General features: G+C 39.6%; 1 protein-coding gene across 1 annotated transcript; it reads left to right on the top strand.

Moving 5' to 3' along the window:
- MPL (MPL proto-oncogene, thrombopoietin receptor) lies at positions 1-26,421 on the top strand. The gene is given in 16 exon segments (XM_032217889.1): positions 1-238; positions 328-343; positions 6,007-6,081; positions 6,084-6,135; positions 6,939-7,039; positions 7,042-7,105; positions 7,541-7,598; positions 8,856-9,053; positions 11,183-11,339; positions 16,180-16,309; positions 17,646-17,934; positions 22,663-22,695; positions 23,861-24,017; positions 24,153-24,240; positions 24,479-24,566; positions 25,357-26,421. Coding segments are annotated over 16 exon segments (2,034 nt in total). The 5' UTR covers positions 1-139; the 3' UTR covers positions 25,786-26,421.
- Positions 26,422-26,582: the final 161 nt, after the last annotated feature.

The raw sequence follows: 26,582 nt of genomic DNA, 5'->3' as shown, positions 1-26,582 counted from the left end.
CAGTTACTGCTCCCACCATGCTCAGCAAGTGTCCAGACCTCCTGTGCATTTAGATGCCCATAACCACATGATCAGGTTATGTGATCATACTCAGCTGCAGTTTACATACCTAAACCAGTGACAGTTGATCAGCTTTAGAATGGCAGTCAATTTGTGCTCAATGACACCACTTCCTTTCCTTCTTATGCTCCTGCTCACCATTTTACGTATGCTCCACTTGTCCTTGTTACAGATGAAGGTAAGGATAAACATTTGTTATACTTCCCTTTGTTATGAGGAGAGCAGGATTTTTGCTGCTTTTCTGGGGTTCTGCAAATCTAAATGCAGAATATAGCCCAGGTGGGTAAATAATTATTGAACTGTAGTTAGTTCTGGGAAGGGAGAATGAACATTTCTGGAAGCACTTCAATCAGTTTATTTGACATTGCTAATTTCTGGACATAACTCTGAAACTAGGAAATCCATTGAGAGAATTTTTCTGGAATAAACAGCCTATTTATTGTAAACTGAACTTAGGCACACTCACTTTTCAAACATATCTGTATCTGGCAAAGAGAGGTCTCTATATCCTTTCAGCAATGTGGGAGAACTGAAAACAAAACTCCATCAGTTAATATAATTTAGCTCTCTTTCCAATTTTACGACATCATCAACATGTCCTTGTTCCACTCTGAGAGTTAGTGATAACCTGCAAAAGAAGGATGCTGGAAGGAAAGGATAATAAAGCAGCTGCCCAGAGAGGAAACAAAAGCTCAGCAAATATTGTAAGTGAAAAAAAGGTTATCTCTCATTCAATGTGTATCAAGGCAGCATTTTAGGCTTTTGAATTGTTCCCTTCGGCATTTATGTAACGTGACGTATTTGTCCAGCTGTGCCCTGTGTTTAGAGAAAGCAATTCAGAGGTAACAAGAGTTGGACACTGAGCAAGAGCAATAAATTACAGGGGCCCTTCCTCACTTATACCACAAGGCTCTCTTTCTTTAGTCCAAGGAAAATCTATTCGCAAATGAAGGTAAATATATTGTCTGTTTATTAGGATAAAGATATGGGATAGGACAATGTAACTTGGAGCTAATGGCTGATATTTCTATTAAAGCCATTGGCCAAAGTGTTTAAACTAGTGTCTGTAATAATGAAAGATAATGTACTAATTGGCAAATAAGCAAATTTTCCCCATCATACTCCCGATTATTTCATATGTAATCAAAAGCAGGGATTCTTTAGGATACAGCACTGTCTACTGTGAAACAAGTAAATAAATGTTTCTTTATCTTTAAATCCAGTTCTTGTTTTTAAAAAAGTATGTTGCTTCTATAAAAATGCTAACAAAAGAAAGATTCACATAGATATTGACTCTGCAATTAGATGCTGTACAGATTGTGTACAAGAGCCTGAGTACAATTTGGTATGTGTATCTTGTGGATATATGTAATGAAATACATTAAAGGTTAGAGTGAAAATAAGCTTTGCTATTAAAGTGCCTTGATGATTCCTTTCTGTTTTTCTGCATAAGTCCAGAGGTTGCAAACTTGTTATTGAGGGGCATCCCTATATTAGAATGCTCTAAATCGATGATGGCGAACCTATGACATATGTGTCAGAGGTGGCACACAGAGCCCTCTTTGTGGGCACACGCGCCATTGCCAGCTAATCTGGCCAGTTGGTCTTTGCATACGCCAGAGCACTGGAAACCTGAAGATCAGCTGAGAAGCTAACCTAACCTTTCTTGAACTTGGCTCTCCCTAACCTACTACCTTTCAGATACAGCATATTGGACTACTATTCCAATAACTTCCTGGTAATTCTGAATATTATAATTCTATGCATTTTGAGGCTACTGGGTTCCATAAACCTGGTCTTTGGGTTCCGGCGCTCTGGCGCATGCAAAGACCAGTGGCCGGCACGCATGTGCATGCCGGAAACCCAAAGACCATGTGGCTGGCAAACGCATGCGCACCGGCCAGGTGGTCTTTGGGTTTCCAGCACTTCAGCATGCACGCAATCTGGTTTGGACTCTCAGTGGTGAAAAGGTTCACCCATCATTGCGCTAGATGCTTTAATTTATCAGTTAAATAGGTGCTATATTTTTAATCCTACTTTGAAATGCTATGCTATCACATGTTGGATGGCAACAGATATATTCCTGTTTCTTATTGGTTATGTAGCCCCACCAATCTTCCTCTGGCAAAAGATGCTGGAATTGTACCAGATTCCTTGCTGCTCCTGCCCTTTCTCTTTTGCCCTGGTCTTCCTAAATTACTCACCTGTCCTCAGATGTATAATAGACACTAGAAGAATAAAACAATGTCTCATCATCAATATGAATCTAAGTTCATACTCTCAATCTGCAGCTAAAATGTGGGATGGAGGAGAGAGATGATTGTCTTTCAATTCAGGCAGCAAAATGTCTCCAGGCACCTCTGCTAATGAGAAAGGAATCCGTTTTCTCTGCTTTCTAAGACTGCTTTTCTATTTTCAAATTGTATGGCGCTTTTTTTTGGTCTACATTTGTGTGTAATATGTAATGGATCCTCTTGTTTCCTCCCCACTTCCTTGAGAGCTCTATCTCCCTAAAGCAGGAAGCTTTCATCCCCAAAGCTCTCAACAAACTCTTATCGCAAAACCACATTGTTATTTAGAATGTTTTGTTTGTGAACCAAGGTTCTCCCATGCCCTTACTACACACCACGTGGGTCTAATAAGCAGCTCCTTTGTTTCATGTCCTCTAAGTTCATCATCATAATTGTTTCTTCAATTCGGATTTCTACCTAAAAAAGAGAGCAAGTATACCATAAGATCAATGACACTCAAGTTTAGAACTGGACAAGTGTTCAATAGAAGTTAAAATCATACAAAGCACAGATTTACAACCACAAAAAGAAAGTGATGCCAAGTATATGTCATTTCAGTACATCACAAATGCAACCTGTTTCAATCGTTTCTTTTCCATTTCACACAAATATGCATGAAAAGTAATCCGTGATCAGCATCCACTTTATCAGGTTAGAATATTCCTATAATTTACAATTATTTTCATTGCCTTTATGAACAAACTAGTATGACTGAGTTCAAATCAGTTCCTAAGGAAAATGGAACACTAAAAAAACAATGTTTTTCAGTGACTTTAAGTACGTAATTTTACATAAGATTCTAAATTAAGCAAAAAGTAATTGGTCTGAAAAATCCCCAAAGTGGCTTTTTGTTTAATTGTTTTTTTATAAGTGCCATCAAGTCAGTATCAACTCTTAGCAACCACATAGATATTCTCCATGACAACCTGTCCCTAGCCTGGGCCATCAGCCTGGGCCATCACCCATTTGCAATGTGCACTGTGCATGTGTGTTCTGTTCACTGTAAATTGTTCCTTGCGCATGTGCAGAACAATTCATAGTGAAATGCGCATGTGCAGTCACGAAAAAAACAAAATGGCGGCAGCGCAGCGGCGGCGAGGGTACTGGTTCGGGGGTCGTGGCAGGCCTGGGTCACTGTGTGCATGTGCGCTATTTAATGTAAATTGTTCTTGTGCATGTGCAGAAAGTTTACAGTGAACTGCACATGCGCAGTCACTAAAAATTGCAGTAACTAAAAAACAAAATGGGGGCAGCCCAGTGGCGGCGAGGGAACTGGTTCAGGGTCGTGGCAGGGCTGGGTCGCTGCTGGTTCTGCAACCCTGGCCTGCATTCCACTACCGGTTCGGCCAAATCGGCCGAATCGGGATCAACCCAATTCTGGCCTTCAGGTCATCCAACTGTACACCCATCATCCATGTAACTGAACGTGTCCAACTTGCTGCTGTTTGTCCTCTTCTCTTTCTTCCATTTTTCCTAGACATCTTTAAAGACCACTTTGCATAACATGTCTGAAGTAGGATAATTTCAACCTGGTCATTTGAGCCGCAAGTCAAAACTCTAGATGGATGATTCCTTTGCTTGTTTTCTGGGTGTTCATGGTATACTAAGAAGTCTAGAGAACAAATTTCAAAGGATTAATAATTCTTTCTATCCTCAAAGCAACTATTAAGAGACATAAACAAACAAACAAACAAATGTTTATAGGAAAGAGATGTCACCTAAGTAATCACCTTGGAGAGGACAGTAGGTGCTCAGTCTCTCTATTCTCTTATATCCATTACTTTGTTGATCCATTATACCTAATGTTGCATGTTCTACTGACAGCCACAAGGGGACAACTCACTGCAGCCAACTTGCCACGGCCAATTTGCTGCAGCCAACTCATCACAGCCGATTCACTGTGGACAACTCGCTGGGGGACAATTCAACAATTCAATTAATTATTTAAAATAATTGTAAAATTATTTTAATTTTTGTCATTCACATTTCACTTCATCCCTCCTTTGGCATCCTTTCTTTAATGATTCTATTCTATCATTTCTTCATAGTGTAACTCTTGTTCCACGGCAAGTTTGCCATGATGAGTTGGCCACAGCAAGTTGGTGCAGCAAGTTGGCTATGGCAAGTTGGTCATAGCGAGTTGGCTGTGGCAAGTTGTCATAGACCCACAGCTGGAATAGGACAACTCAGTGCAACCAACTTGTCATGGCCAGCAGCAGGTTAGAAAAGGGTTTTCACATCTTTTCACATAAATGCAGAAGGCCTAAGGAAAATGGGAAAGAGAAAGAGTATTGTAATGTTTCTCTTCCTGAAACTCATTACCTTCCCCTGTGCAAATAGGCATGAATGCTGTGTTCCCAAATCCAGCTAAATAGATTGACCTGTAAAAAAGCCAGAAAATTTTGGACTCAATTATATACCATAACAAAGAATACTTTAAAACTCATGTACAACTGAAACCAGAATCTTTTGTTTTAGGTTTGATGGATATAAGCACCTGGAAAAAAAATTGGGGAAGTTTGTTTTTATATATCCATGATGGTGAACCTATGGCATGTGTGCCAGAGGTGGCATGCAGAGCCCTCTCTGCTGGCATGCGTGCCATCGCCCCAGGTCAGATCTCCATGGCGTTTCTTTCGTGAGTTTCTGTTTCCCTGCAAATGATGATACAGAAGCTCATGAAAGAAAAAGATCTTACCTCTTCCTGCACTGCCAGTGTTGGGATGCCTCACTTCCCGCTGGCCAGCTGGTCTTCGGGTCTCTGCTGCACATGTGTGCGTGCCTGCACATGCATGAGCACACATTCATGCATGGCACGCACATGCTCACACACACATTTCACTTTGGGCATACACACGTGCACAATTTGGGCCCTTGGTGTCTAAAATGTTCACCATCACTGTTATATACGATGCAACAATTTATTATATGCATAAAGGGTGGAAAGATTAACTTTACCGACAGTGGAGAAATGGATAATGAAGATGATGAAACTTCTGAAATGGCTAAATAAACTGCTTCATTAGGATGAATTGATATGTGTGTTGTCTAAATTTATGATGATTGGAAACCCCTTATTGACTTTTCGTGGGAAACATTATTTTACCTTTATATTTATAAGTGCTCTAAAAGAAATCAGAAGTCACTTCTTATAATGCTTTTTTCTTTTATTTGATTTGATTTTACATACTTTTTGTTCTTTTTTCCTTTCCTTTTTTTCTTTTTTTTCTTTCCAAATATAGCCTTTGTTAATTTTTATTTTGTTTTAATAAGTTTTAATAAAACTTCATATATAAAAAACAAATCCTGCTAAGTCATGATATATTTTGCTTGCATATGTTAATTGAATATGTGAACCCATCTTAGTGCTTATATGTGAATCAGATCTTTGGGCATATTTAACAAACTATGTTTTTAAAAATTGGCTTAGTGCAATGCATAGACAAAATCCACAACTCCTATTTTAAGCTACTTGATTTCTTAAAAAATAGAAGCACGCTCCCAAAAACATTTTGTCGAGGATGTTGTAATCTTGACTAATACAGTACCCTGGATAAATTTGGGGATTATAGCTGTTGTTCTTTTCATAAAAAAAAATAATACCTGGGATTCTATTTTTTTTTTTGTTATTTTTTTTAAACCTCTCCCCTTATAGAAACTATTCTACTGACCAAAACAGCTCAAGATGTCTTCTGCTTTTCTCGAACCTTTGAAGATCTCACCTGTTTCTGGATGAGCCAACACATGTTAAAGGAGCTTATCGATTCTTCTATACATACGAAGGGTAGGAAGTTACTTTCCACATAGACTGACCAAATTGTCTGAGGGGCTTTGCCCAAGCACTTATAATAGCAATAGCACTTAGACTTATATACTGCTTGACAGTGCTTTACAGCCCTCTCTAAGTGGTTTACAGAGTCAACATATTGCCCCCAACAATCTGGGTCCTCATTTACCAACCTCAGAAGGATGGAAGGATGAGTCAACCTTGAGCCTGGTGAGATTTGAAACTGCCAAATTGCAGTCAGCCAGCAGTTAGCAAAAGTAGCTTGCAGTACTGCATTCCAACCATTGCACCATCGCGTAGTGGCATTTAAACTTAGATGCCAGTTTAAGTAAATTACTTTGGCATCTAGGAAATATGGGGGCACGATGGCTCAGTTAAAGATGGCCTTTGTGACATGGGTTGGAGACCTGAGTGCCACATGACAGAGTGAGCTCCCATTACCTGTTCCAACTCCTGCCCATCCTAGCAATTCCAAAGCATGCAAATGCAACTAGATGAATAGGTACCACTTTGTTGGGAAAGTAACAGCATTCCAGGTACCTTGGTGTATAGTCATGTTGGTCATATGACCACAGAAGTGTCTTTGTACAATGCTGGCTCCCTCAATGAAGAATTGAAGATGAGGACTGCCCCATAGAATTGGAACAACTGGACAGGGAACCTTTTACCTTTACCTGTGCTTTTGCTAGGAACTATAGGAAGGGATGATTGAAACTCACTTTGTCATTTCAGAAAAAGATTAGGTTAAGTCTCACTGGGAAAGTATCACAGTCCTAATTATTTAATTTTTACTCCTGCAGAGATAAAAGCCGAGAATGTCCTCTAATCTCTATGAAAAATATAGATGGAAGTTGGCGCCACATCTGCATATTTCCTGAAAACTATTATGGCATTCAGCTCTTTATGAACTCAATGTTGAAGTGTTGGATAATGTTAGTAATCACACCATAATCTCACATATCTCAGAGTGAACACTGTTGGTAAGTTTCTTCCAAAAGTGTATAAACTATGTAAAATAGAGAAAGAGATCAGGACTGGGTAAAGCTTTGAAGAGTCCCAGCATTCTAAAACATATTCATACTATGACCTTCATTTGACCCAATAATTTTAGCCAAGTCATGTACAAACATGATTTCTATATTATAATTTTGAGCATTGCTGGAATGAATTTATGAATAGATGCTAGACTGATGGATTTAACTGAATTTAATTACCACTATGACTAATTTCGCACTGACAGATAGATTCTTATTTGAAGTTAATAATAGATATTTATGAACTATTTGTTTGTTTGTTTTATTTATTTATGTCATTCCATGACATAAGTAGTATGCAGGTTTTATTTTAGTCAATCTTTTAGGGCATAGAGTTATCAGTTTCCAAGAGGTGTGACTGATCCTAGTGATATCCTCAGAAGAGAAGATAACATTTTTCACACCAATCTATTCCCAGAAGAGAGGGTAAAAGTTTTGCAAGGAACCTGAGAATATGGTTAAGCTCAAAATAGGCACAAGGGGCCTTCAAACGTTTAACACATCTGTTTGCATTTTATGTAGCCCAGAGTTAGAAAACAATAGTATCAAATGTTGTTGTTTACACTCTTTTCAATATGATCTGATGGGGTTTTCTAGAAAATGCAAAGATGGGGAAAATAGGTTGGAGAATCACATGTGGCTAAGACCATGCATTTACCCACTAATAAATTAAAGAGCTTTTTAAAAAAAAAAAAAAAAAAAAAAAAACACTTACCTACTGCTAAAAATAATTCAAATATAGGATAATACAAATGACTTTGTTTTCCTTTTAAAAAAAAAGCAGGTAACAAGGCTTCATTTTTCTCCCTGGGAAAAGGAGCTCCAAAATATGAGGAGCCACTACCAAGAAAGCCCTGCTCCTAGTATTCCCAACAGCCTAACAAATCTTGCTGATGAATACAGAGAAAAGGTTTGCCATTTACCCTAAATGTACTGTATAAAGATAAGGCAGAGATGAAGAGGAAGTGGCAAAATAAAGATAGGGAAAAGGCCTTCATCTGTAGAATGTGATTACAGTTGTACAGTTGTACAGTTCAGGATTTTTCTTGTCGATTGGCCTGGGAACTTGGAAATATGGCAAGCACATGCAATGGTTGTGTTGATTTATTCATGTGAAGTTTTTTTTTTCCAACCATGGAACATTTGTATGTTGTTCTTTATGATTTTTTTCAGAAAACTAATAAAATTATTATTAATTATTATTAACACCCAGAGTAATGAACCTGAGAGGAGAGGTCATATAAATTATTAGTAGATCTTGTAAGAAAGTTCATCTATCACTTCTAAAGAGGCACAGGTGCATTTGTGCAGACATTCCCATTTCTGCTCTAGCAAATTAGAATGCTAACTCTATTGATCAGAGTGCGCATATATGCGCCGGCCAGCTGTCTTTGGGTTTTGGCGCATGCTATATGCTTGCTAGCTTGCTCTTTGTGCATGCTGGAGTGCCAGAAAACCCAAAGACCAGCTGGCCAGTGTGCGCATGTGCACTAGTTAGCTGGTTTTCAGGTTCCGCCTCCGGTGCACACAAATACTGCACACTGGAAACCAGGAGAGCAAGCTGTGACAGCACACATGCCCACAGAGAGGGCTCTGCGTGCCACCTCTGGCACACGTGGCATAGGTTTTGCCATCATAGGCTAGAGCATTAATTTTGTTTTGCTTTGTTGTTGTTGTTTTAAGGTCCTCATTGCTCCACCAACAAATATAACAGTTGAGTGGCCAGGGATTGCTCAACAGTTGGTTGTAAATTGGATGCCTCCATCTATCAGCTATGCAGATTTCTTGATTTATGAAGTTCTTATGGTGTTGAGGATTCATTCAGCCACCATTCAGGGTATGGTTAATGTCAGGAAAAATGGCTTTGCTATAATGGCTGGAGTATGTTTTTGCTCTATTACTTTTTTTTGCTAAAATGGTCTAACTGAAGAAACATTTAGACTCGTATTTTTGTATTAATTTTTTATTTTTTAAACAAACATAAAACAAACAAACATAAACACACACAAAATAACAACCCTTCTCCAATTACCTAACAGTGTGTCAATGGTTACAAAACTTTGTGCATTCTCACAATAGTCTTCACTTGCAGTTTACGTAAAGACTCATATCATCAATCTAATATATATGAATGCAATTGTTATGGTTATTAAACATTCATTTGACTATAGCTATTATTATATCCTTTTTATGTAAAAAATTCTAAATTTAAAATAAATTTATATTATGCCATTTCATTACATTATCCTGAAATCATCCAATAGTATTACATCTTTATATTCTATTTTATATAGAATTGTTTATCTTTTATAACAAAGCTTTTCAATATCCTCTCTATGGTCCTCACTTACAATTTGTATAAAATTTCATATTATCCATCTAGTGTATATATGCATTATTTACCATTGTTAATCATTTATTTAGCTATAACTATTATTACTTTATTTATACATAATACTCTAAATTTAACTAAGTTTAACTTAATTTTTATTCTAACATTTCATTTCATCATCCTGCATCCTTCCAATAGTAGTGCAGTCCTATATCTCTTGCCATTTTTGGTATTTGTATTCTAATTGTTTTCTTAATAAGTCTTATGTGGACTTCTCTTGGCACCTTGTTGTTCATTGCATATCTTGTAAAGACTCGAAGCCCTCCATCTGTTCCTTCCATCCACTTGCCTTTAGTTATCACCGATGCTTCTGCCAGGATTTCTCTCATTGTTTTTTGCCAGATTTTCACCCTTTTCTTCTTCCATGTTTTGAAGTCTTGAGATAGAGTTCCAGTTCGTTAATCTCTCCTTTCAACATTCCACTCCTGTCATTTCCAACTACGCTTGATTTGCTGTCAATAACAACAATTTTCTTATCACTTTATTCATATTTCTCTTCAATTTTTTGAATGCTATCCTCAAATTTCATCATCGTTTTGCAAATATTCTCAACTCTTCCTCTATTTTTTCTGTTTTTTGTTCTATGTTCTCCATTCTCTTTTCAATGTTTTCTGTACTTATTTGTACTTTTTGAATTTCTAACATAATGATTTGCAACATTAATTCTTTTTCTTCTTCATGTTGCACCATTCTTCCAGGTTATAAACACTGCCACTAAACATCCAAGGCTTTTTTTATTAAGTTTGAAACAAGTTCACTATAATCTTTCAAGTCAAGGCTTTCTCTTCACTCCAGTCCAGATATTGATAGTACTCCAGAAGAGCACCTGCATAAACAATCCATACTCTTCCCACTATCCCTTTCAATAACAAAAACAGGCGCCTTGAAGTATAAGATATGAGTCAGATGTTCAAAGGAAATAAGAAAAGAATGACATTTCCAAGCCTCCAGCCTCTAGGTGGCAGTGTTACTTCTTTTTCCTCTGCTTTTACCTCTCTCTTTAAATTCTGAACTTAAGAAAAAAAGTTCTTAAAAGCAAACAATCTAGCCGAGCATTGTAAAAAGAAGAGAAAGAAAATCATAATCCACAAATATGAAAAAAGAAGAAAAATAGAAGAAGAGGGAAAAAAGAAACCAGTCCAATTTAAAAAGTAAGAGGCATTTGTAAAGTTCCATCCAGGGAAAAAAATAAAAAAGATAACACACTAAGTTAATTCAGGTTAATTCACCGCTTACTCTCTTCTGTCTTCAATTTTAATTTTACTCCAAGTCTTTTTTGGGTGTTCTTTAATAGTAAAATTTATCTCACCATTTCGACACATTCTCTCTCCTGCTTTTCTTCCGTTCAGGGGCTGTCCCAACCTTCTGCAGCTTCAATGGCTGTTTCTCTTTTGCTGGAAAAAGGAGCTTCTCCTGGATCAATCAGGGACTTTGCAATGTCCCTGAGATCAGCAGGACGTGCTCTTCTCTATCACCGTCTCTATGGAACGGTTTAGGTCCAGAAGGACCGTCCAGCAGCAGAGATATCGACAGCAATCCTGGAGCTCCAAGATTGCATGTCGTGTCGTCACGACAAGCCCCCCTCCAACATTTAAACTCTTATTCTATTTTATTGTAGATTGAAGTGAAAAACAGCTATATATGCCAGCTCAAGAATCTACTTCCAGGGCAGCAATACCACATCCAAGTTCGCTCCAAACCTGATGGCCTTTCTCTTGATGGCATCTGGGGACCCTGGTCTCCAGCAGTGACAGCAGAAACACCCCACCTTCCAGGTAAGTGGCTTGTTGACTAGGAGCAGCTGCCAGTGGTGCAACATTTAGGCAGGGGTGGGCTGCTAGGGGTTTGCACGGTTCAGGACAGAGGTGGTATTCTGCCAGTTTGCACCGATTTCAAACGGACCAGTAGTGGCAGCAGCATGAGGCTCCTCCCACCCACCCACCCGTATTAAGGACCAGACGTGCATGGTGCGCTCCACTACCGAACCAGTAGGAAGATAAGAGGATACCATTACTGGTTCAGGCAATCCTCTAGCTAGGATTTGCCCAGTTGGCAAATCTACAAATGCCACCCCTGGCTGGCCATGCCCACCCCACTGCCACCAGGAGTTTACACGCAGCCCATTCATCATGTCAGGAAAGTTCAAGGTCCATGTGGAGACTCGGGGAGGGCAAAACGGGTATATCGGAAGTTCTAGAAGTCCGGAAATGGGTCTGTTTCTGAGCTCCGGAGGTCCTCCAGAACACACGGAAGCAGTTTTCACCCTTCAAGAGGCTCAAGGAAAGCCTCCAGAGCCTGGAGAGAGAGAAAAATAGCCTCTCCACCATGGTGCAGAACGCCATCTAGGCCATGCCCACCATGGCCACACCCACTCAGCAATGGGGTAGTGAACCTGTTGCTGCAATTTTTGAAGCCACCCCTGACTTTAGGGCAATAGCATGGAAGGATGCACCATTTTTATGTGGAAGTAGAATCCCCAGGTACTACAACTGGGTATATCAAGAGTCATATGCTTCAATATTACTACTGCAAAATGAGAAATTAAAGAAAAGGAAATTGTTGCCTGCATGGATTCTGAAACTCCCTATGAAATCAATTTTTCCTCTTCAGGAGGCATGTCTAGGCCTGAAAGTAGACATTATAAGGCTTGTGAATCCGTATTTCTGCTACAGTACTTGCAAATGTTTCTGGTCTGTAGATATTTTCCTATATGTAAGAACCACACCCCATGAAATAATGAATTGCAAATACATTTTATTCTCTCATTCTATATTACTATTAAATAATTCAATAACCCCTGTGGAGATGCAGTACTGAGGTATTTGAAATGCTGGAAATGCAAATGTTGCATTTCCTTCAGGAACTATAGCATTAAACTACTGATTATCCTGACATGACAAGTGAGCACTCAAATCTGCATTTGCTTAGCTAGCATGACTGAAAGAAGGAACAGAGAGGCATGAATATTTATTTCCAGTTCTGGAGTCTGTTTGGCTACTGTATATAGGCATGAGTAAAAGCATCAGAGAGCAAGGTAAAGGTTTCTCTTGTCCAGTCATGTCCAACTGTAGGGGGCAGTGATCATCTCCATTCCTTAGTTTCTCAGTGTTGTCCAAAGATACTACTGTGGTCATGTGGCCAAGCATGATTGTATGCCTAGGCGTACAGACCGCTGTAACCTTCTCACCAAAGTGGTACCTATTTATCTATTTGCATTTGCATCAGAGGTGGGTTGCTCCTGGTTCAGCCCGGTTCGGCTGAACTGGTAGTGGAATTCAGGACTGGGTTGCAAAACTGGCAGTGACCCAGGCCTGCCATGTCCCTGAACTGGTTCCCTTGCCACTGCTGGGCCATCACCATTTTGGTTTTTAGTGACTACGTGTGCATAGTTCACTGTAAATGTTCTGTGCATGCACGAAGAGCAATTTACATTGAACAGTGCACATATGCGCAATGCACATCTGGTGCGCATGCGGGTTGCGAACCATTAGTAAAACCAGCAGCCCCAGCCCTGATTTGCATGCTTCCAAATTGCTAGATTGGCAGGAGTTAGGGAAAGTAATGGGAAGTCACACTGTCACATGACAATTGGGTCAGCTTTCCAGCTGACAAGCTCAGCATCTTCAACTGCTGAGCAGTGGTAGGCTGCTAGAGCCTACCACCTTAGAGCCAAGGTGGCGCAGTGGTTAAATGCAGCACTGCAGGCTACTGCTAGATCAGCAGTTCAGCGGTTCAAATCTCACCGGCTCAGGGTTGACTCAGCCTTCCATCCTTCCGAGGTGGGTAAAATGAGGACCCAGATTGTTGGGGGCAATATGCTGACTCTCTGTAAACCGCTTAGAGAGGGCTGAAAGCCCTATGAAGCGGTATATAAGTCTACTGCTATTGCTATTGCTGCATGGTCGTGTGGGTTTGGACGAACCCTTAGCTTTGATCTCTGGCTCGGCCCACCACCCTCCTTTGTGTTAAAGATTCCATTTATAACTAACTTTCTGGCTTGTTCCCTCTGTTCTTGCTGCACAGTTGAGTTTTGCGCCACCCCTGCTTTACTCACTGGAGCTGCCTGATTTGATTACCTGCTTCTTTGAAGCTCCGTTTAGCAATAGCAATAGCAGTTAGACTTATATACCGTTTCATAGGGCTTTCAGCCCTCTCTAAGCGGTTTACAGAGTCAGCATACTGCCCCTAACAACAATCCGGGTCCTCATTTTACCCACCTCGGAAGGATGGAAGGCTGAGTCAACCCTGAGCCAGTGAGATTTGAACAGCCGAACTGCAGAACTGCAGTCAGCTGAAGTAGCCTGCAGTGCTGCATTTAACCACTGCGCCACCTCGGCTCGTTTCACTCCTAAAGGGGGTGTGTGAATGAAGCTAGCGTGCACGTGCGCTCACAACCAGCAAACCGCTTTTGAACTTAAGTGCAACCCACCTCTGCTGCTGAGTCATTGCGCCCCCTTTTATTGGAGAGCATATGGATGGCAAACTCAACCAGGGCATAAGGCCTAACTTCTTTTCATTAATTCTTGCATGCGTTCCTGTTCAAAATCAGCTTCCCTGCTGAATTTGGATTTTTACTTCCTAACAGTTCTGCTAGCATAACACACTTGACCCAATGAGATATTAATTCAGTCAGATTTCCTTACAGTGATTCTAGCAATACACAATCACATTAACTGAATCAAAAGGCACTTGTTCAGAAATATTGCTTGCCTTCTCAGATGTGACTACTATCACAGGAGTCCTTGTGCCAGGAAAAGGCTTAGTAGACTTTTTAACGTTACCATTGCCTTTTCTATTGTCCAGAGCAAGCAGACAGCAGTCGGCATAGTTTAGATATTACAGCTGATCAGTGTGTAATACGTTTTGTACCACCTGACTGTGGCAATAATTTTGGAGTCATTTTGTCTCTATGGCTTTTTTCCCCGGGGAAGTACATATTGTAGGCAAAATGCAGCAATTGAGTTTAATTTTATGTTCCCCAAACATGGTGATGAGACAGACAATAGGCTCTGGTTAAAGCTGAATGTGGCTCCAACGGCAGTACTTGGTCCTTCGATCTAATTCCCTTCCCCTGCCCCTGTTAAGTGCATTGTATTTTCCCTTGTCTGAATATTCTTCTAAATTTGTCATGCCTCATTTATGGAATTTTATGAGAAATCCCTTATTATCTTTCACTTTAAAAATCTATACCTTCAGAATAACAGAGTTGGAAAAGACCATGAAGGTCTTCTAGTCCAACCCCTGCTCAAGCAGCAAACCCTATACCATTTCAGACAAATGGTTGCCTTAAAAACTTTTAGTGTTGGAGCACCTACCATGTCTGAGGGCATGTCCTTGCATTGATTAATTGTTCTAACTGTCACAAAATTTCTCCTAGGATGCTTCTCTCCTTGCTTCTATTTCCATCCATTGCTTCTTGTTTTGCCTTCAGGTTCTTTGGAGACTAGGTTGACCCTTCCTGCTCTTCTTTATGGCAACCCCTTAGATATTGGAACACTGCTATCATGTTACCCCATCACTTCTTCTTGTCAATGAACTAGACATATCCAATTCCTTCAACCATTCTTCATATATTTTAGTCTTCAGTCCCATAATTATCTTTATTGCCGTTCACTCCACTCTCAATATCTCAACATCTTTTTTTATTATGGTGACTAAATCTGGATTCAATATTCCGTGGACTTACTAAGCAAGGCATTATAAAGTGATCTTAACATTTCACATGATCTTGATTCTATCCCTCTTTTTATGCAGAGGGATAGAACTGTGTTGGGTTTTTTGGCAGCTGCAGCACACTGCTGGCTCATATTTAAATGGTTGTCCACCAGGACTCAAAGATCCCTCTCAGAGTTACTACTATTGAACCAGGTACCACCCATACTATGCCTGTGCTTTTTGTTCTTCTTGCCTAAATTTAAAACTTTATTTTTCTCATCACTGAATTTCATTTTGTTAGATAGGGCTTGGTTTTCAAGTCTGCCAATATCCTGTTGTATCTCAAGTCTGTCTTCTGCATCTTCTTACTCCTTTATTCACGCACACAAACACGGGGGAGAGGTTAGGAGAAAAAAGCAGAAATGCTGCTCAATGTCTTTTGACTGTTAACCCTAGGAATCTTCCATCCAGATGTGCCCCAACTTTGGTCCTTTGGTCCTTCAAGTTGGTCCTTTCCTTTCCAGAAAAAAGTTTGCTTCTAAGGCACAGTAATTTAAAAAAGTCTAAATATAATTATTTTTCTTGTTAATGAAGTTTTTTTCATATTTTATAATAAAAATAAATTCATGAAACGTTTTTAAGGGGAAGGAGTTAGAGCAGGCAAGAAATGTTCTGAAAAGCATAAATGACTTCCTTAGGATAGACAGCTAGAGCTCTGCAGATGTTCTGAGACACATTTCCAAGCAGCCTCACTCAGTATGACCAATAATAGTGAGAGATTTGGGGAATGTAGTTTAGTGGCATAGAGTTTTTAGAAGATATTTCTGTGGATTGGGCACTCTCTGCAAAGGTCATTACTGTATATAAAACAAAGAACATTGATTTAGCATGTGAGGATATAAAATAGTACTGAAAAAAAAGCTGCTGTCAAATTGTTCTATCGTTCTTTTTTCTGGACAGAGGCAATTGGTCTGCACTGCTTCACTCTGGACTTGTATCAATTACACTGCCAGTGGAACAAGAAGTCCCTGAGATCTGGCCCTTTTCACAGCGTCTTGTACTGGATGGAAAGCAACAGCAGCAGCACAAGGTGACTAGATGGACAAATGCACAGTACCAGGTCTTCTCTTTCCTGTTCTGTTCCACAATTTGTGTTTTTGCTCCTCTTCAAGGTACCATTCCAAGTAGTGTCCTTCACCTCTCACGCCCATATATAGGCATTTCTTTTTCTTCTACTCAATTGTTTCTGATTCTTGGGCATTGCTCAGGCAAGTCTATACAATTTTCATAACAATGTTTTTCAGAAGTGTTTTGCCATTGCCTCCTTTCTAGGGCTATGAGAAAGTGACCGGCCCAAGGTCTCCAAGCTGGCTTTGTGCCTAAGTTGGGACTAGAACTCACAATCTCCTGAGTTCCGGCCTGATGCTTTAACTACTATACTAAACAAGGCATACACATGTAGGCTTTGCTCTAAATCATATTTGATAGCTTAGGTTACCAAGCAAGGTTATGAACATTTAATTAAAGCAAATCCCATCCTATGTTCAAATTGTTTTGGTGGCATAGATAGTTCTTCTGTCTAAGCTACCTATTTAACAGTAGCAACCCTGGGAAATAGGCTAGGCTGAGATGAAGAAGCTGACTAAAGCTTACTGGGCGAATGACAACTTGAACCAGTCCTAACACAGCAGTTAAAAATGATATCACATCAGTCCTGCTTCTTTGCTGCTTGACAGTGGCTGACTTTGTGCCACTCACAACAACCTCACCTATTTAGTTTTTACTAAGTCTCAAACCATAATAGGTTTAGGACAGAGGTGGTATTCAGGAGGTTCTGACCAGTTCTGGAGAACCGGTAGCAGAAATTTTGAGTACTTCAGAGAATCGGTAAATACCACCTCTATCTGGCCTCACCCCCTTCCATTCTCTGTCTCCCGAGTCCTAGCTGATCAGGGATTTTGCAGTAACTTTCCCCTGGAGTGGAGAGGGAATGGAGATTTTACAGTATCCTTCCCCTGCCATGCCCATCAGGCCACGCCCACCAAGCCATGGTAGTAAAAATTTTTGAATCCCACCATTGGTTTAGGAGGAGGCTCTACTGCAATGTCTGTTTCACCTCTCATTTCTGTGTCTCGGCCTTGGTAATGCATCTTCTTCACAAGGCCTATATTTCAAATGGCCTACGGCAATCAATAAAAGGGGATGGGGAATTATAACACAACAGGAATGATGAATAGATGGAGTGATGGTAACACGTTTTAGATATTTTGTTTTACAACTTAATGAATCTCGCTAATCATATTCATTCCAATATGGTTATTGGGATCGCCTAAATTGGATAATTTAGGAACCGTTTAAAAGACAACTTCAGATAGTTCTAGCAGACAACTCAACATTGTATCACTATTGTCCATTTTAATTTGCAGAAGGCAAATCTGGCACAAATGTAAGAAGGAAGATCCTGCTTCCTGCACATGCACCTTCCAGCCTAGCAACACCCATTACCTTTCTGTCCTGGTGACTATCAGCCAGGGTGAGCAAGAGGTCAGCTACTTTGAAGAGCCATTCAAACTGTACCATGTGGGTAAGAATTTTCAGCATCTCTTGGCCTCAGCACCATCAGGACTTTCAGCTCAAAACAGTGAGCTGTCCTGGGCTGGTCTAGCATCAAAAGAACATCAATATCAGAAAATATGCAATACTATTAATATTGCAGTGGACCTCTGCTCCCCCATGAAGCTAAGCTGACCTCTCTCCCTTTCTCTTGTTATAGTGCACACTGCTCCCCCAAGAATCCTGAAGGCTTCAATAGACAGAAATACTAAGGCTGGAGTGGGCCTCCCCACTAGAAGAAATATGAGCACATGGTATATCAGATACGATATACGGTGCAGGACGCCTTGAAATGGAAGGTATTTTTCCCCTAGCAGATATTCTTGTGATATCCAATTAGCAGTGCCAGACAGTTGCAAATAAATGCTTCTGTAATGCAAATTTGGAACTATGGCTTCCAAGCTATAAGAAATTACTACTCTAAATTTATTTTACTCTGCAAGAATCATCTGGAATGTTGTGTCCTATTTGGGAACCTCTATAATATCCTTCTTATATCACAAAAAAGGTTACAAAGAATAAAAGGAGAGTGGGGATATAAGAGCTTTCTTCATACAGTAGATCCAAATTAAAAAGAGTAAACATTTCTTTTTGGCAATTGCAAGGGACATTTTGATGATCATTCAAAGTGCCTGAATCACAATCATGTGACTGCAGGGACACTGTGACCATTATATGTGGGAACGCCGAACACCAATTGCAAAGTTATTTTTTCAGTGTTGTCATAACTTTGAATCCCTAAACAAAACAGTCATTAAGCAAGGACTACCTGTAGCCTTAAATTACAGAAAGGTTGATTTCAATTGAAGATTTTTGAAAGCTTCTGGGCAGTAAAGGACAGATTTATACCAGAGGTGGGTTGCTCCCGGTTCAGCCCGGATCGAGTGAACTGGTAGTAGAGGTGCCAGAAGGCTCCGCCCACCCGCCCCCTGGATGCTTCTGCTCATGTGCAGAAGTGGTGTGTGGGAGCGTGCCTGAACCGGTAGTAAAATATTGGCAACCCACCACTGATTCATACCCCCAATTCCTCAGGAATCAGGCCTACTACAGTGTTTGTCTCCCAAGCTTAAGAAGAGAATTCAAAATACCAACCAGCCAATCTATGCTTTTCCTCCAGATGACCAACTGAAGAAAAAAAAATCATTGTCCCATTAATAGCAGCATAAATACCCTTGCTTCCATATCATAAATAACGGAAATTGCTGTCACTTCCTCACATCCACCTTTTTTTACAGTATCTGTATTTCTATGCTATTATTTACCGGTAATGAACTGCAGAAAGGTTTTGACAGGTTTTTGCTATGAGGGAAATTTGCAACGGAGTAAAAAGTAAATTTGGAGCACTGGGGAGGAGTCCCCCCAAAAAATCACAATTAAGGCTGCAATTCTGTGATTTTTGTTATGTATTGTCTCTTTTTAATGAATTCTATATGCACAACAGACATAAAAAGAGGTGGGGCCTCAATCCACTCCACCAAAGTTTTTCAGTTGTTTTAGAGCCATGTATCTTTATTACATTTTTAAAATCCTATGAAATATATAGGTGAAATATTAGCATGTTGTCAATTTTGAACTGGGTACTTTGGTCAATAGCCATGACAATTGATACATCTTGATAAGTTCTAAACTATACTCACAGAAATAGATAAAACAATTTCTAGAAACGGGACACCAAATCTCTCCAAAGAAGCTGATCTACCAGTCTTAGAAAATGCATAGAAAAAACTGATTGAACTTCTAGCCCAAGCAATAATGTCTAAATGGAACTTTTACTAGAGAATGGAACGAATGCATGCCATACTTTTGTATTTGACTTAGGACACAACTAAGGCAACCAGAGGTGTATGACAGCTTAACAAAAGAGGTTTTAAAAAGCTTAAGAATTTTTTTAAAAACTCCCTCCCCCTTTTCAAACATGCCATAATCTAAGGGACAACACTACTACAATGTATACTATAGTAAATGAAGTACAGTATGGGAAGTGTCTCACACAGGAAAATCCATGACCTAGTTAATAGAATAATAGCTAGGTACTGCTGTACAAATAATCTTCAAGTTATTACACAATCGGGACCATAATTTTCAATGGTAAACAAGGCAATAGTTAACTGAATTGCACTTGATTTTATTGCCTTTTTGCTACATTGTTAAGCAAATTACTCAGTTGTTAAGTGAATCAGGTGGTTTGAAGCAAATCTGGTTTTTCCATTGACTTTGCTTGTTGGCAGTTGCCTGGGAAGGTCACATGACCTTGAGATGGTACAACCATTATAGACACATGCCAGTTGCTAAGCATCTGAATTTGGTCACATGACCATGTTTATTGTAAGTGTGAGGGCTAGTCACATGTCACTCTTTCCATTGTAACTTCCATTGCTAAATCGATGGTTGCAGGTAGAGGACAACCTGTTTTGTAGTTTGGGGGTATGAAACCCAGGAACATAATTCGTAGAGTACAGGTGTCCTCAACCTACGACCACAATTGAACCCCAAATTTGTTAAGTGACAAATTTGTTAAGTGAATTTGTCTTACTTTACGACTTTTCTTGCCACATTTGTTAAGTGAATCACTGCAGTTGTTAAATTAGTAACACGGTTGTTAAATAAATCTGGGTTCCCCATTGATTTTGCTTGTCAGAAGGTCGCAAAATGACTCCTGAACACTGCAACCGTCATAAATATGTTTTTTTTAATAAATATTTTTATTAGTAAAAGAAAAATACAACAACCAATAACTGGTAAAAAACAATACAACATTCACTGTTTCGCTTTACATTTGACTGCGTTTCAAGACGTTCCCATAATATCAAAATCCTTATATATCAGAGGTTAGATATCTTCTCCCCCCCCCTCTTTCCTTCCCTTGTTTCTTCTTTCCCACTCCCCTTCCTTCCCTCCCTCCTTCTCTCCTTCCCTCCTTCCTTCCCTCCTTTCTTTTCCTATCCTACCTTTCCTTCCCTCTCTCTTTCCTCTCTTCTTCCCCCCTCCTTCTCTCATATCTTCCCTCCCTCCTTTCCTTCTTCCCTCCTTCCTTTCTCTTCTCTTAAGTTCCCTCCTTTCTTCCCTCCTTCCCTCCTTCCTATCTACTCTCCTTCTCTCCTTCCTTCCCTCCCTCTTGCCCTCCTTGCTTCCCTGCCTTCTTTCCTCTCTCCTTCCTATCCCACTTTCTTCTCTTTCTTCTTCACCTTTCCACCTCTCCCTTCCCTTCTCTCCTTTCTCTTCCTCCTTTATTAACCTTCCCCCCCTCCTTCTACCCTTCCCTTTTTCCTATTCCTCTCCTTTCTCCTCTCCATCTTGTCTTTCCTACTACCCCTCCCTCCCCCAGTCTACCTTTGTTGCATTTACTATTTTCCTCTACTGAGGGCGACCCTCCCCCCAGTCTAACCTTTGTTGCATTTACTATTTCCTCTACTGAGGGCGACCCGGTTCTCTTTCCTTTCCTTCTTTAAAAAAGGCAAGCTTTACAAGAAGCAAGATGAAGAATTGTTTTCATCTCCCATTGCTCATCTCGCCTTACCTAGAATAAGACTTGGTTGCTAATTCCATGCAGGTAATTGTGACGGATTACCTATCAACTTTTCAAGTTTTCCCGACGTCGTAATCTAGCAGAGTTAGTCAACGGTAAATCCTCCCTCTAATGCTTTTCTCCTCTCACTTATCTCTCAATTTTTGTATGTTGTTCGTTAGGGTTATTGCTTGAATCGTGTTGAGTTAGTCAGCTATCTCCTTTTATGTCTAAACCTTCACTGTCTCATCAAGCCATTTGTACAGTTTCTCCCAGACTTTATAAAAGTCTGTATCTTCTTTATCGTTAATCCGCATCGTCAATTTGTTCATTTCTGCTAATTCTAAGATTTTATTTATCACCATAGTGCTGGTGGGGGCATTTTCACTCTTCCAGCACTGTGCGTAAACAATCCTTGCCGCTGTCAAAATATGGACGAGGAGGTTTGATTGATTTTACATATTTTTTGGTCTGTTATCCCTAATAGGAAAGTTTCCGGGTTAAGACATAATTTCATTGACAAGATGCCGTTCAGCCATCTTAGTATTTGCTTCCAATACATTTTGGCCACCGGACACGTCCACCACATGTGGTAGAATGTGCCCAGCATTGTTCTACATTTCCAACATTTGGCCGATACTTTTGGGGAGATTTTTGCCAGTCTTGTTGGAGGAAGATGCCAGCGGTAGAACATTTTGTATATATTTTCTTTATAGGCCGTCGATTTTGTCAATTTCAAATTCCACTCCCAAACCCTTTCCCAATCATCTAGATCTATCGTGTGGCCGATATTTTGGGCCCAGGTTACCATGACTTCTTTTACTCTTTCTGCTTCCATTTTCCGAATCAGGAAGCAGTTGTATAGTTTCGAGATTACTTTTTCATCTGGTCCAATTAAAATTTTGTCCAGTTCCTGGTCCTTGTTCTGGAAGCCGAATTGTGCTAGGTCTAATCTATGTTTATTTTGAATTTGAAGATATGGCCACCAATCAATGTTTATTCCCCTTTCAGCCAAATTTTCCCTAGGGTTTAGTCTATTTTGATCATCTAGCTGTTGGTAAGTAACAATTTTATCAAAGTTTATCAAATTCGGGTATATCAGGGCTTCCGTCGAGATATCCATTTGGGGAGTTGGGTGTAAAATTTCCTTCTAATTTCCAGCCAGTTCTTAATTAAAACCCCTCTTAAATGGTGTCTACTAAAGTAATTGTGGACTTTATTTCCCTCGCACCATAGATAGTTGTGCCACCCATACTGCAAGTCGTGTCCCTCTATCGTTAAGATTCTTTTGTTGGCTAACATTACCCACTCTTTTGTCCACATAGCTGTTGCTGCTTGATGATATGTTTTCCACTCCGGTAAACCCATTCCCCCTTGTGCTCTTTTATCCTGAAGATGTTTTATTTTATCCTGGGCTATTTACCATTCCATACAAAACTTCGTACCATTTTGTCTAGATCATTATAGAATTTTTCCCCTAGCTTGACCAGTGCCGTTTGAAATAGATAGAGGATTTTTGGCAAAACATTCATCTTGATTACTGCGACTCTTCCCATCAATGATATTTGTAGTTTCGGCCAGTTTTTTAAGTCTTTTTGGATATTTTGTAATAGTTTATCGTAGTTATCTTCTTTATGGAAGAGCATTTCGCAGTCCGCCAGATCCCTAAGTATTAATTTTTTTGGTTACCTTTATTTCCATTATTTTTTCTAGTTCGCCAATCTGATTTTTGGGAACGTTCTTTATAATCATTTTAGTTTTTTCCTTATTTATTTTTAATCCGGCCACGCACCCAAAGTTCTCAATATCCTTCATCAAATACGGTCCTGAAGTTAGTGGATCTTCCACAATAAAAACCATGTCGTCTGCGAAGGCCTGCATTTTATATTGTTCTTTTTTATAGTCAACCCCCTAATTTCCTGGTTTAATCTTATCCAACTTAGGAGAACTTCTAAGGACATAATAAATAGTAATGGGGAGAGCGACACCCTTGTCTAACACCTTTTCCAATTTGTACCCTCTCTGTTAATTCTCCATTGATTATGATGTTTGCAGATTGCTGTGAATATATAGCTTCTATGATCTTTATAAAATTATCGCCAAATTTCATCATTTTCAATTGTGTAATTAAGAAGTTCCAATCAAATTGTCAAAGGCTTTCTGGGCATCAACAAAAATTAAAGCTACTTGTTTCTCGGATCTTGTTTCGTAGAATTCCAAGGTATTGATTATCATTCTTGTATTATACCGAATATGTCTCTTTGGAAGAAAGCTGTTTTGATCCGAATGGATACTTTGGTTTAATATTATTTTTAGCCTTTCCGCCAATATTGATGTAAAAACCGTCATAAATATGAGTCTGTTGTCATGATCACGTGACCATTGGGATGCTGCAATGATCATAAGTGTGAAAAATGGCATAAGCCACTATTTTCAGTGCCACTGTAACTTCAAACGGTCATTAAATGAACTGTTGTAAGTCAAGGGCTACCTGCAAATATGATGGGGCCATTTTCTGGGTAGATTCTACAGGTGCAGTACTCAAACACCAGTGAAATTCATCTGGCCACCCAGGATCGCTACTGCGTTCAACTGCGTACCCAGCCAGATGGCCAAAAGTTCCGTGGGGACTGGAGCACCTGGTCAGAATTAGTGTGTATTGAAGTCCCACCTGGTGCAGGTAAGCAACATCAGTGGTGTGTACTGGAGAGAGGTTGCTAGATATGGAGAGAAAATACTCGACAAATGAAACAAAGACTGCTAAGCCTCAGGGAAAGAAGAGCCACAAATTCACCATCCTATGCTTCCACTTCAGATTCAGTGATTATGATCGTGGCCATTACACTCTTGCTGTGTGCAGGACTTGTGCTGGGACTGGGCTTCACCTGCCTCTCCAACTGCAGGTAACTGAGTTCTGTGCAGCTCAGTAATTGAAAAAAAAGATTGTTTGGTATAGGTTTTATCCAGTGGTGGGATTCAGCCAGTTCGCACCACTTCAGGAGAACCAGTTGTTAACTTTCTGAGCAGTTTGGTGAACTGGTTGTTGGAAGAAATCATTAGGCAGAGAACCAGTTGTTAAATTATTTAAATCCCATCACTGGTGTTACCCTTTTGCAACCATCTGTGTTTCTTTGTTAATAGTAGTGTGAAACAAAAGCTCTGGCCAGAGATTCCAGACCTACATCATGTCCTAGATGGATTCTTCAAGGATAATGACAAGCAGCAGCAGGTGAGACTTTCTTTTTATTGTATTACTTCTAATGCAGTATGTCATTAGAAGCAGAATTAGGCTGTCTTTTGACTAGAAAAGAAGAACACTCTTGGTTTTTAGCTCCTTCCGATATACTTTTTTGTAAGAAACTTGCATCATTCTGTGGGCATTTGTTCCAGATTTTAGGAATAATATGCAAAACCATCTCATCTGTCTTTTCCAAGATTCAGACTTTTTCAGTTCCATCCAATTTCTGAACTGTGATTATGTGATGATAGAAACAGTATTATGTACAGAAATAAAATGAGGTAAAGTTAGCTTGTGCCTAGAAGCAGGGATGGGATTCAGCTGGTTCGGACAAACTGGTAGTTTCAATGAGCATTTGCCACCACCACCCCTCCGCCTCTGCGCTTTTCTGTCCTATATTTCCCTGTTTTTTTAGCTCAGCTGATTTGATTGCCGCACATCAGTTGTTTTACTCACAGGCACTTCTATAGAAGGTAAGTTTTGAAGCTTTAAAAGGTCACTTTTTGAATGCTGCACCTTCAAAAATCAATTATTGAACCAGTTGTTAAACTGATTGTATCCCATCACTGCCTAGAAGTACCCCTTATTCAGAGTACAGTACATGCTAAATTCTGGGTAAAACTGTTCATTTTTATCTTTTCTTAGTTGGAGTACACAGTGCTATTTCCTTGTCTTTCACATTATTTCAAGCATATTCCCATAAAGCGAATGTCAGGGAGGGAGGGAGGGAATAATGCAGAGGGCCTTCTGAATTTCTGATTGTTTCTTTCTGAACTTTTAGGTAAACTCTTTATTTTGCAATAAAATGTTGGAGGATGTGCCTTTGACTTGCTTGTTGGAAGTACTATCTGAGAAACCCCTGGAAACAACCAGCTTTGACCCTTTGCTAGATATGAGTTCAGCGGAACAGGCAGAATGGGGCAGCCAGCCTTCTTCCCATCAGCACTACATGGTGCTGAGTTCTAATAATCCCCAAAGCAGCCACCATGAAAATGAATACTTTGATGACACAAATGATAATGGAAATGCTTTCCCACAATCCTTGGAACATGATCTAAGTGTAACCTCAGAGTCAATGACGCAAATAACTCCCTTCACCTTATTGAATGTACTATCAGAGATTAAAGAAAAAAGAAGGCAGGAAATTTCTGATGACCAAAACACATCTGTCACTGACATTTCAAACCAGACATATTTGCTAATGGGCTGATTGTGTCTATCATTAGAGGATAGCTCTATGAGAAATTATTAGGCCCTGTGGAAGTTTGTATACAATACAATACAATTTTCAATTGTAAGGCATCTGTGTAGCCAGTACTCTTCAAATCTGTTTCTTATAGACCAACTGAATTTAGCAGCTGATTGTACTAGAGCAGATTGGGCAGTTTTTCATGGCCTAAAGCTACCTTGAATTTTTGGAAGGCAACGATGGAAAGTGACTAGAACTGTACTCAGGACTCACTTTGGTTTGAAAGGGGAAAAAAATTACACTACAATGTTTCTGTGTTTCTCATTTCAGAATGGCAGGCAATCATACTGCCAAATTCTGATACAGATGGCTGAAAGTACCATGGGTACTGCCAAAGGATTTGAGGATATGTGCCCTCAAATTATCAACCAGGCATTGAATAGTGTTGTGGAGTTGAATGTGGAATTTTATCTCAAGACATGTCCACATTGCATCTGGTAACCACAGATCTCCAAAAGCAAAGTGATTCTTCAGCTGAGTCCCAGTGATTTGTATGTCAGCTTAAAAAAACAAGATTTTAAATACTTTTTCCATTTTGAAGAAACATGCAAACTGTGTTTTATGGTAATGATGAAAGGGTTATAGTAATACACCTGCTTAGCATAACCAGAAATAGAGCTAAATAGAAAATATACCATGCTGAGCACAAAATACAATTTGTGAGATAAGCACCACTCTTATCTCTAAGTTAGGTCACAATAATAATAGATTTATTTCACTTATTTTAAGTATGGCACACATTGCTACTGTCTTGTACA

The sequence above is a fragment of the Thamnophis elegans genome, chromosome 5 (genome assembly GCF_009769535.1).
Source record: "Thamnophis elegans isolate rThaEle1 chromosome 5, rThaEle1.pri, whole genome shotgun sequence".
Classification (NCBI taxonomy): domain Eukaryota; kingdom Metazoa; phylum Chordata; class Lepidosauria; order Squamata; family Colubridae; genus Thamnophis; species Thamnophis elegans.
The sequence above is the reverse complement of the archived record's forward strand: the minus strand, read 5'-3'. Positions and strand labels throughout refer to the sequence as shown.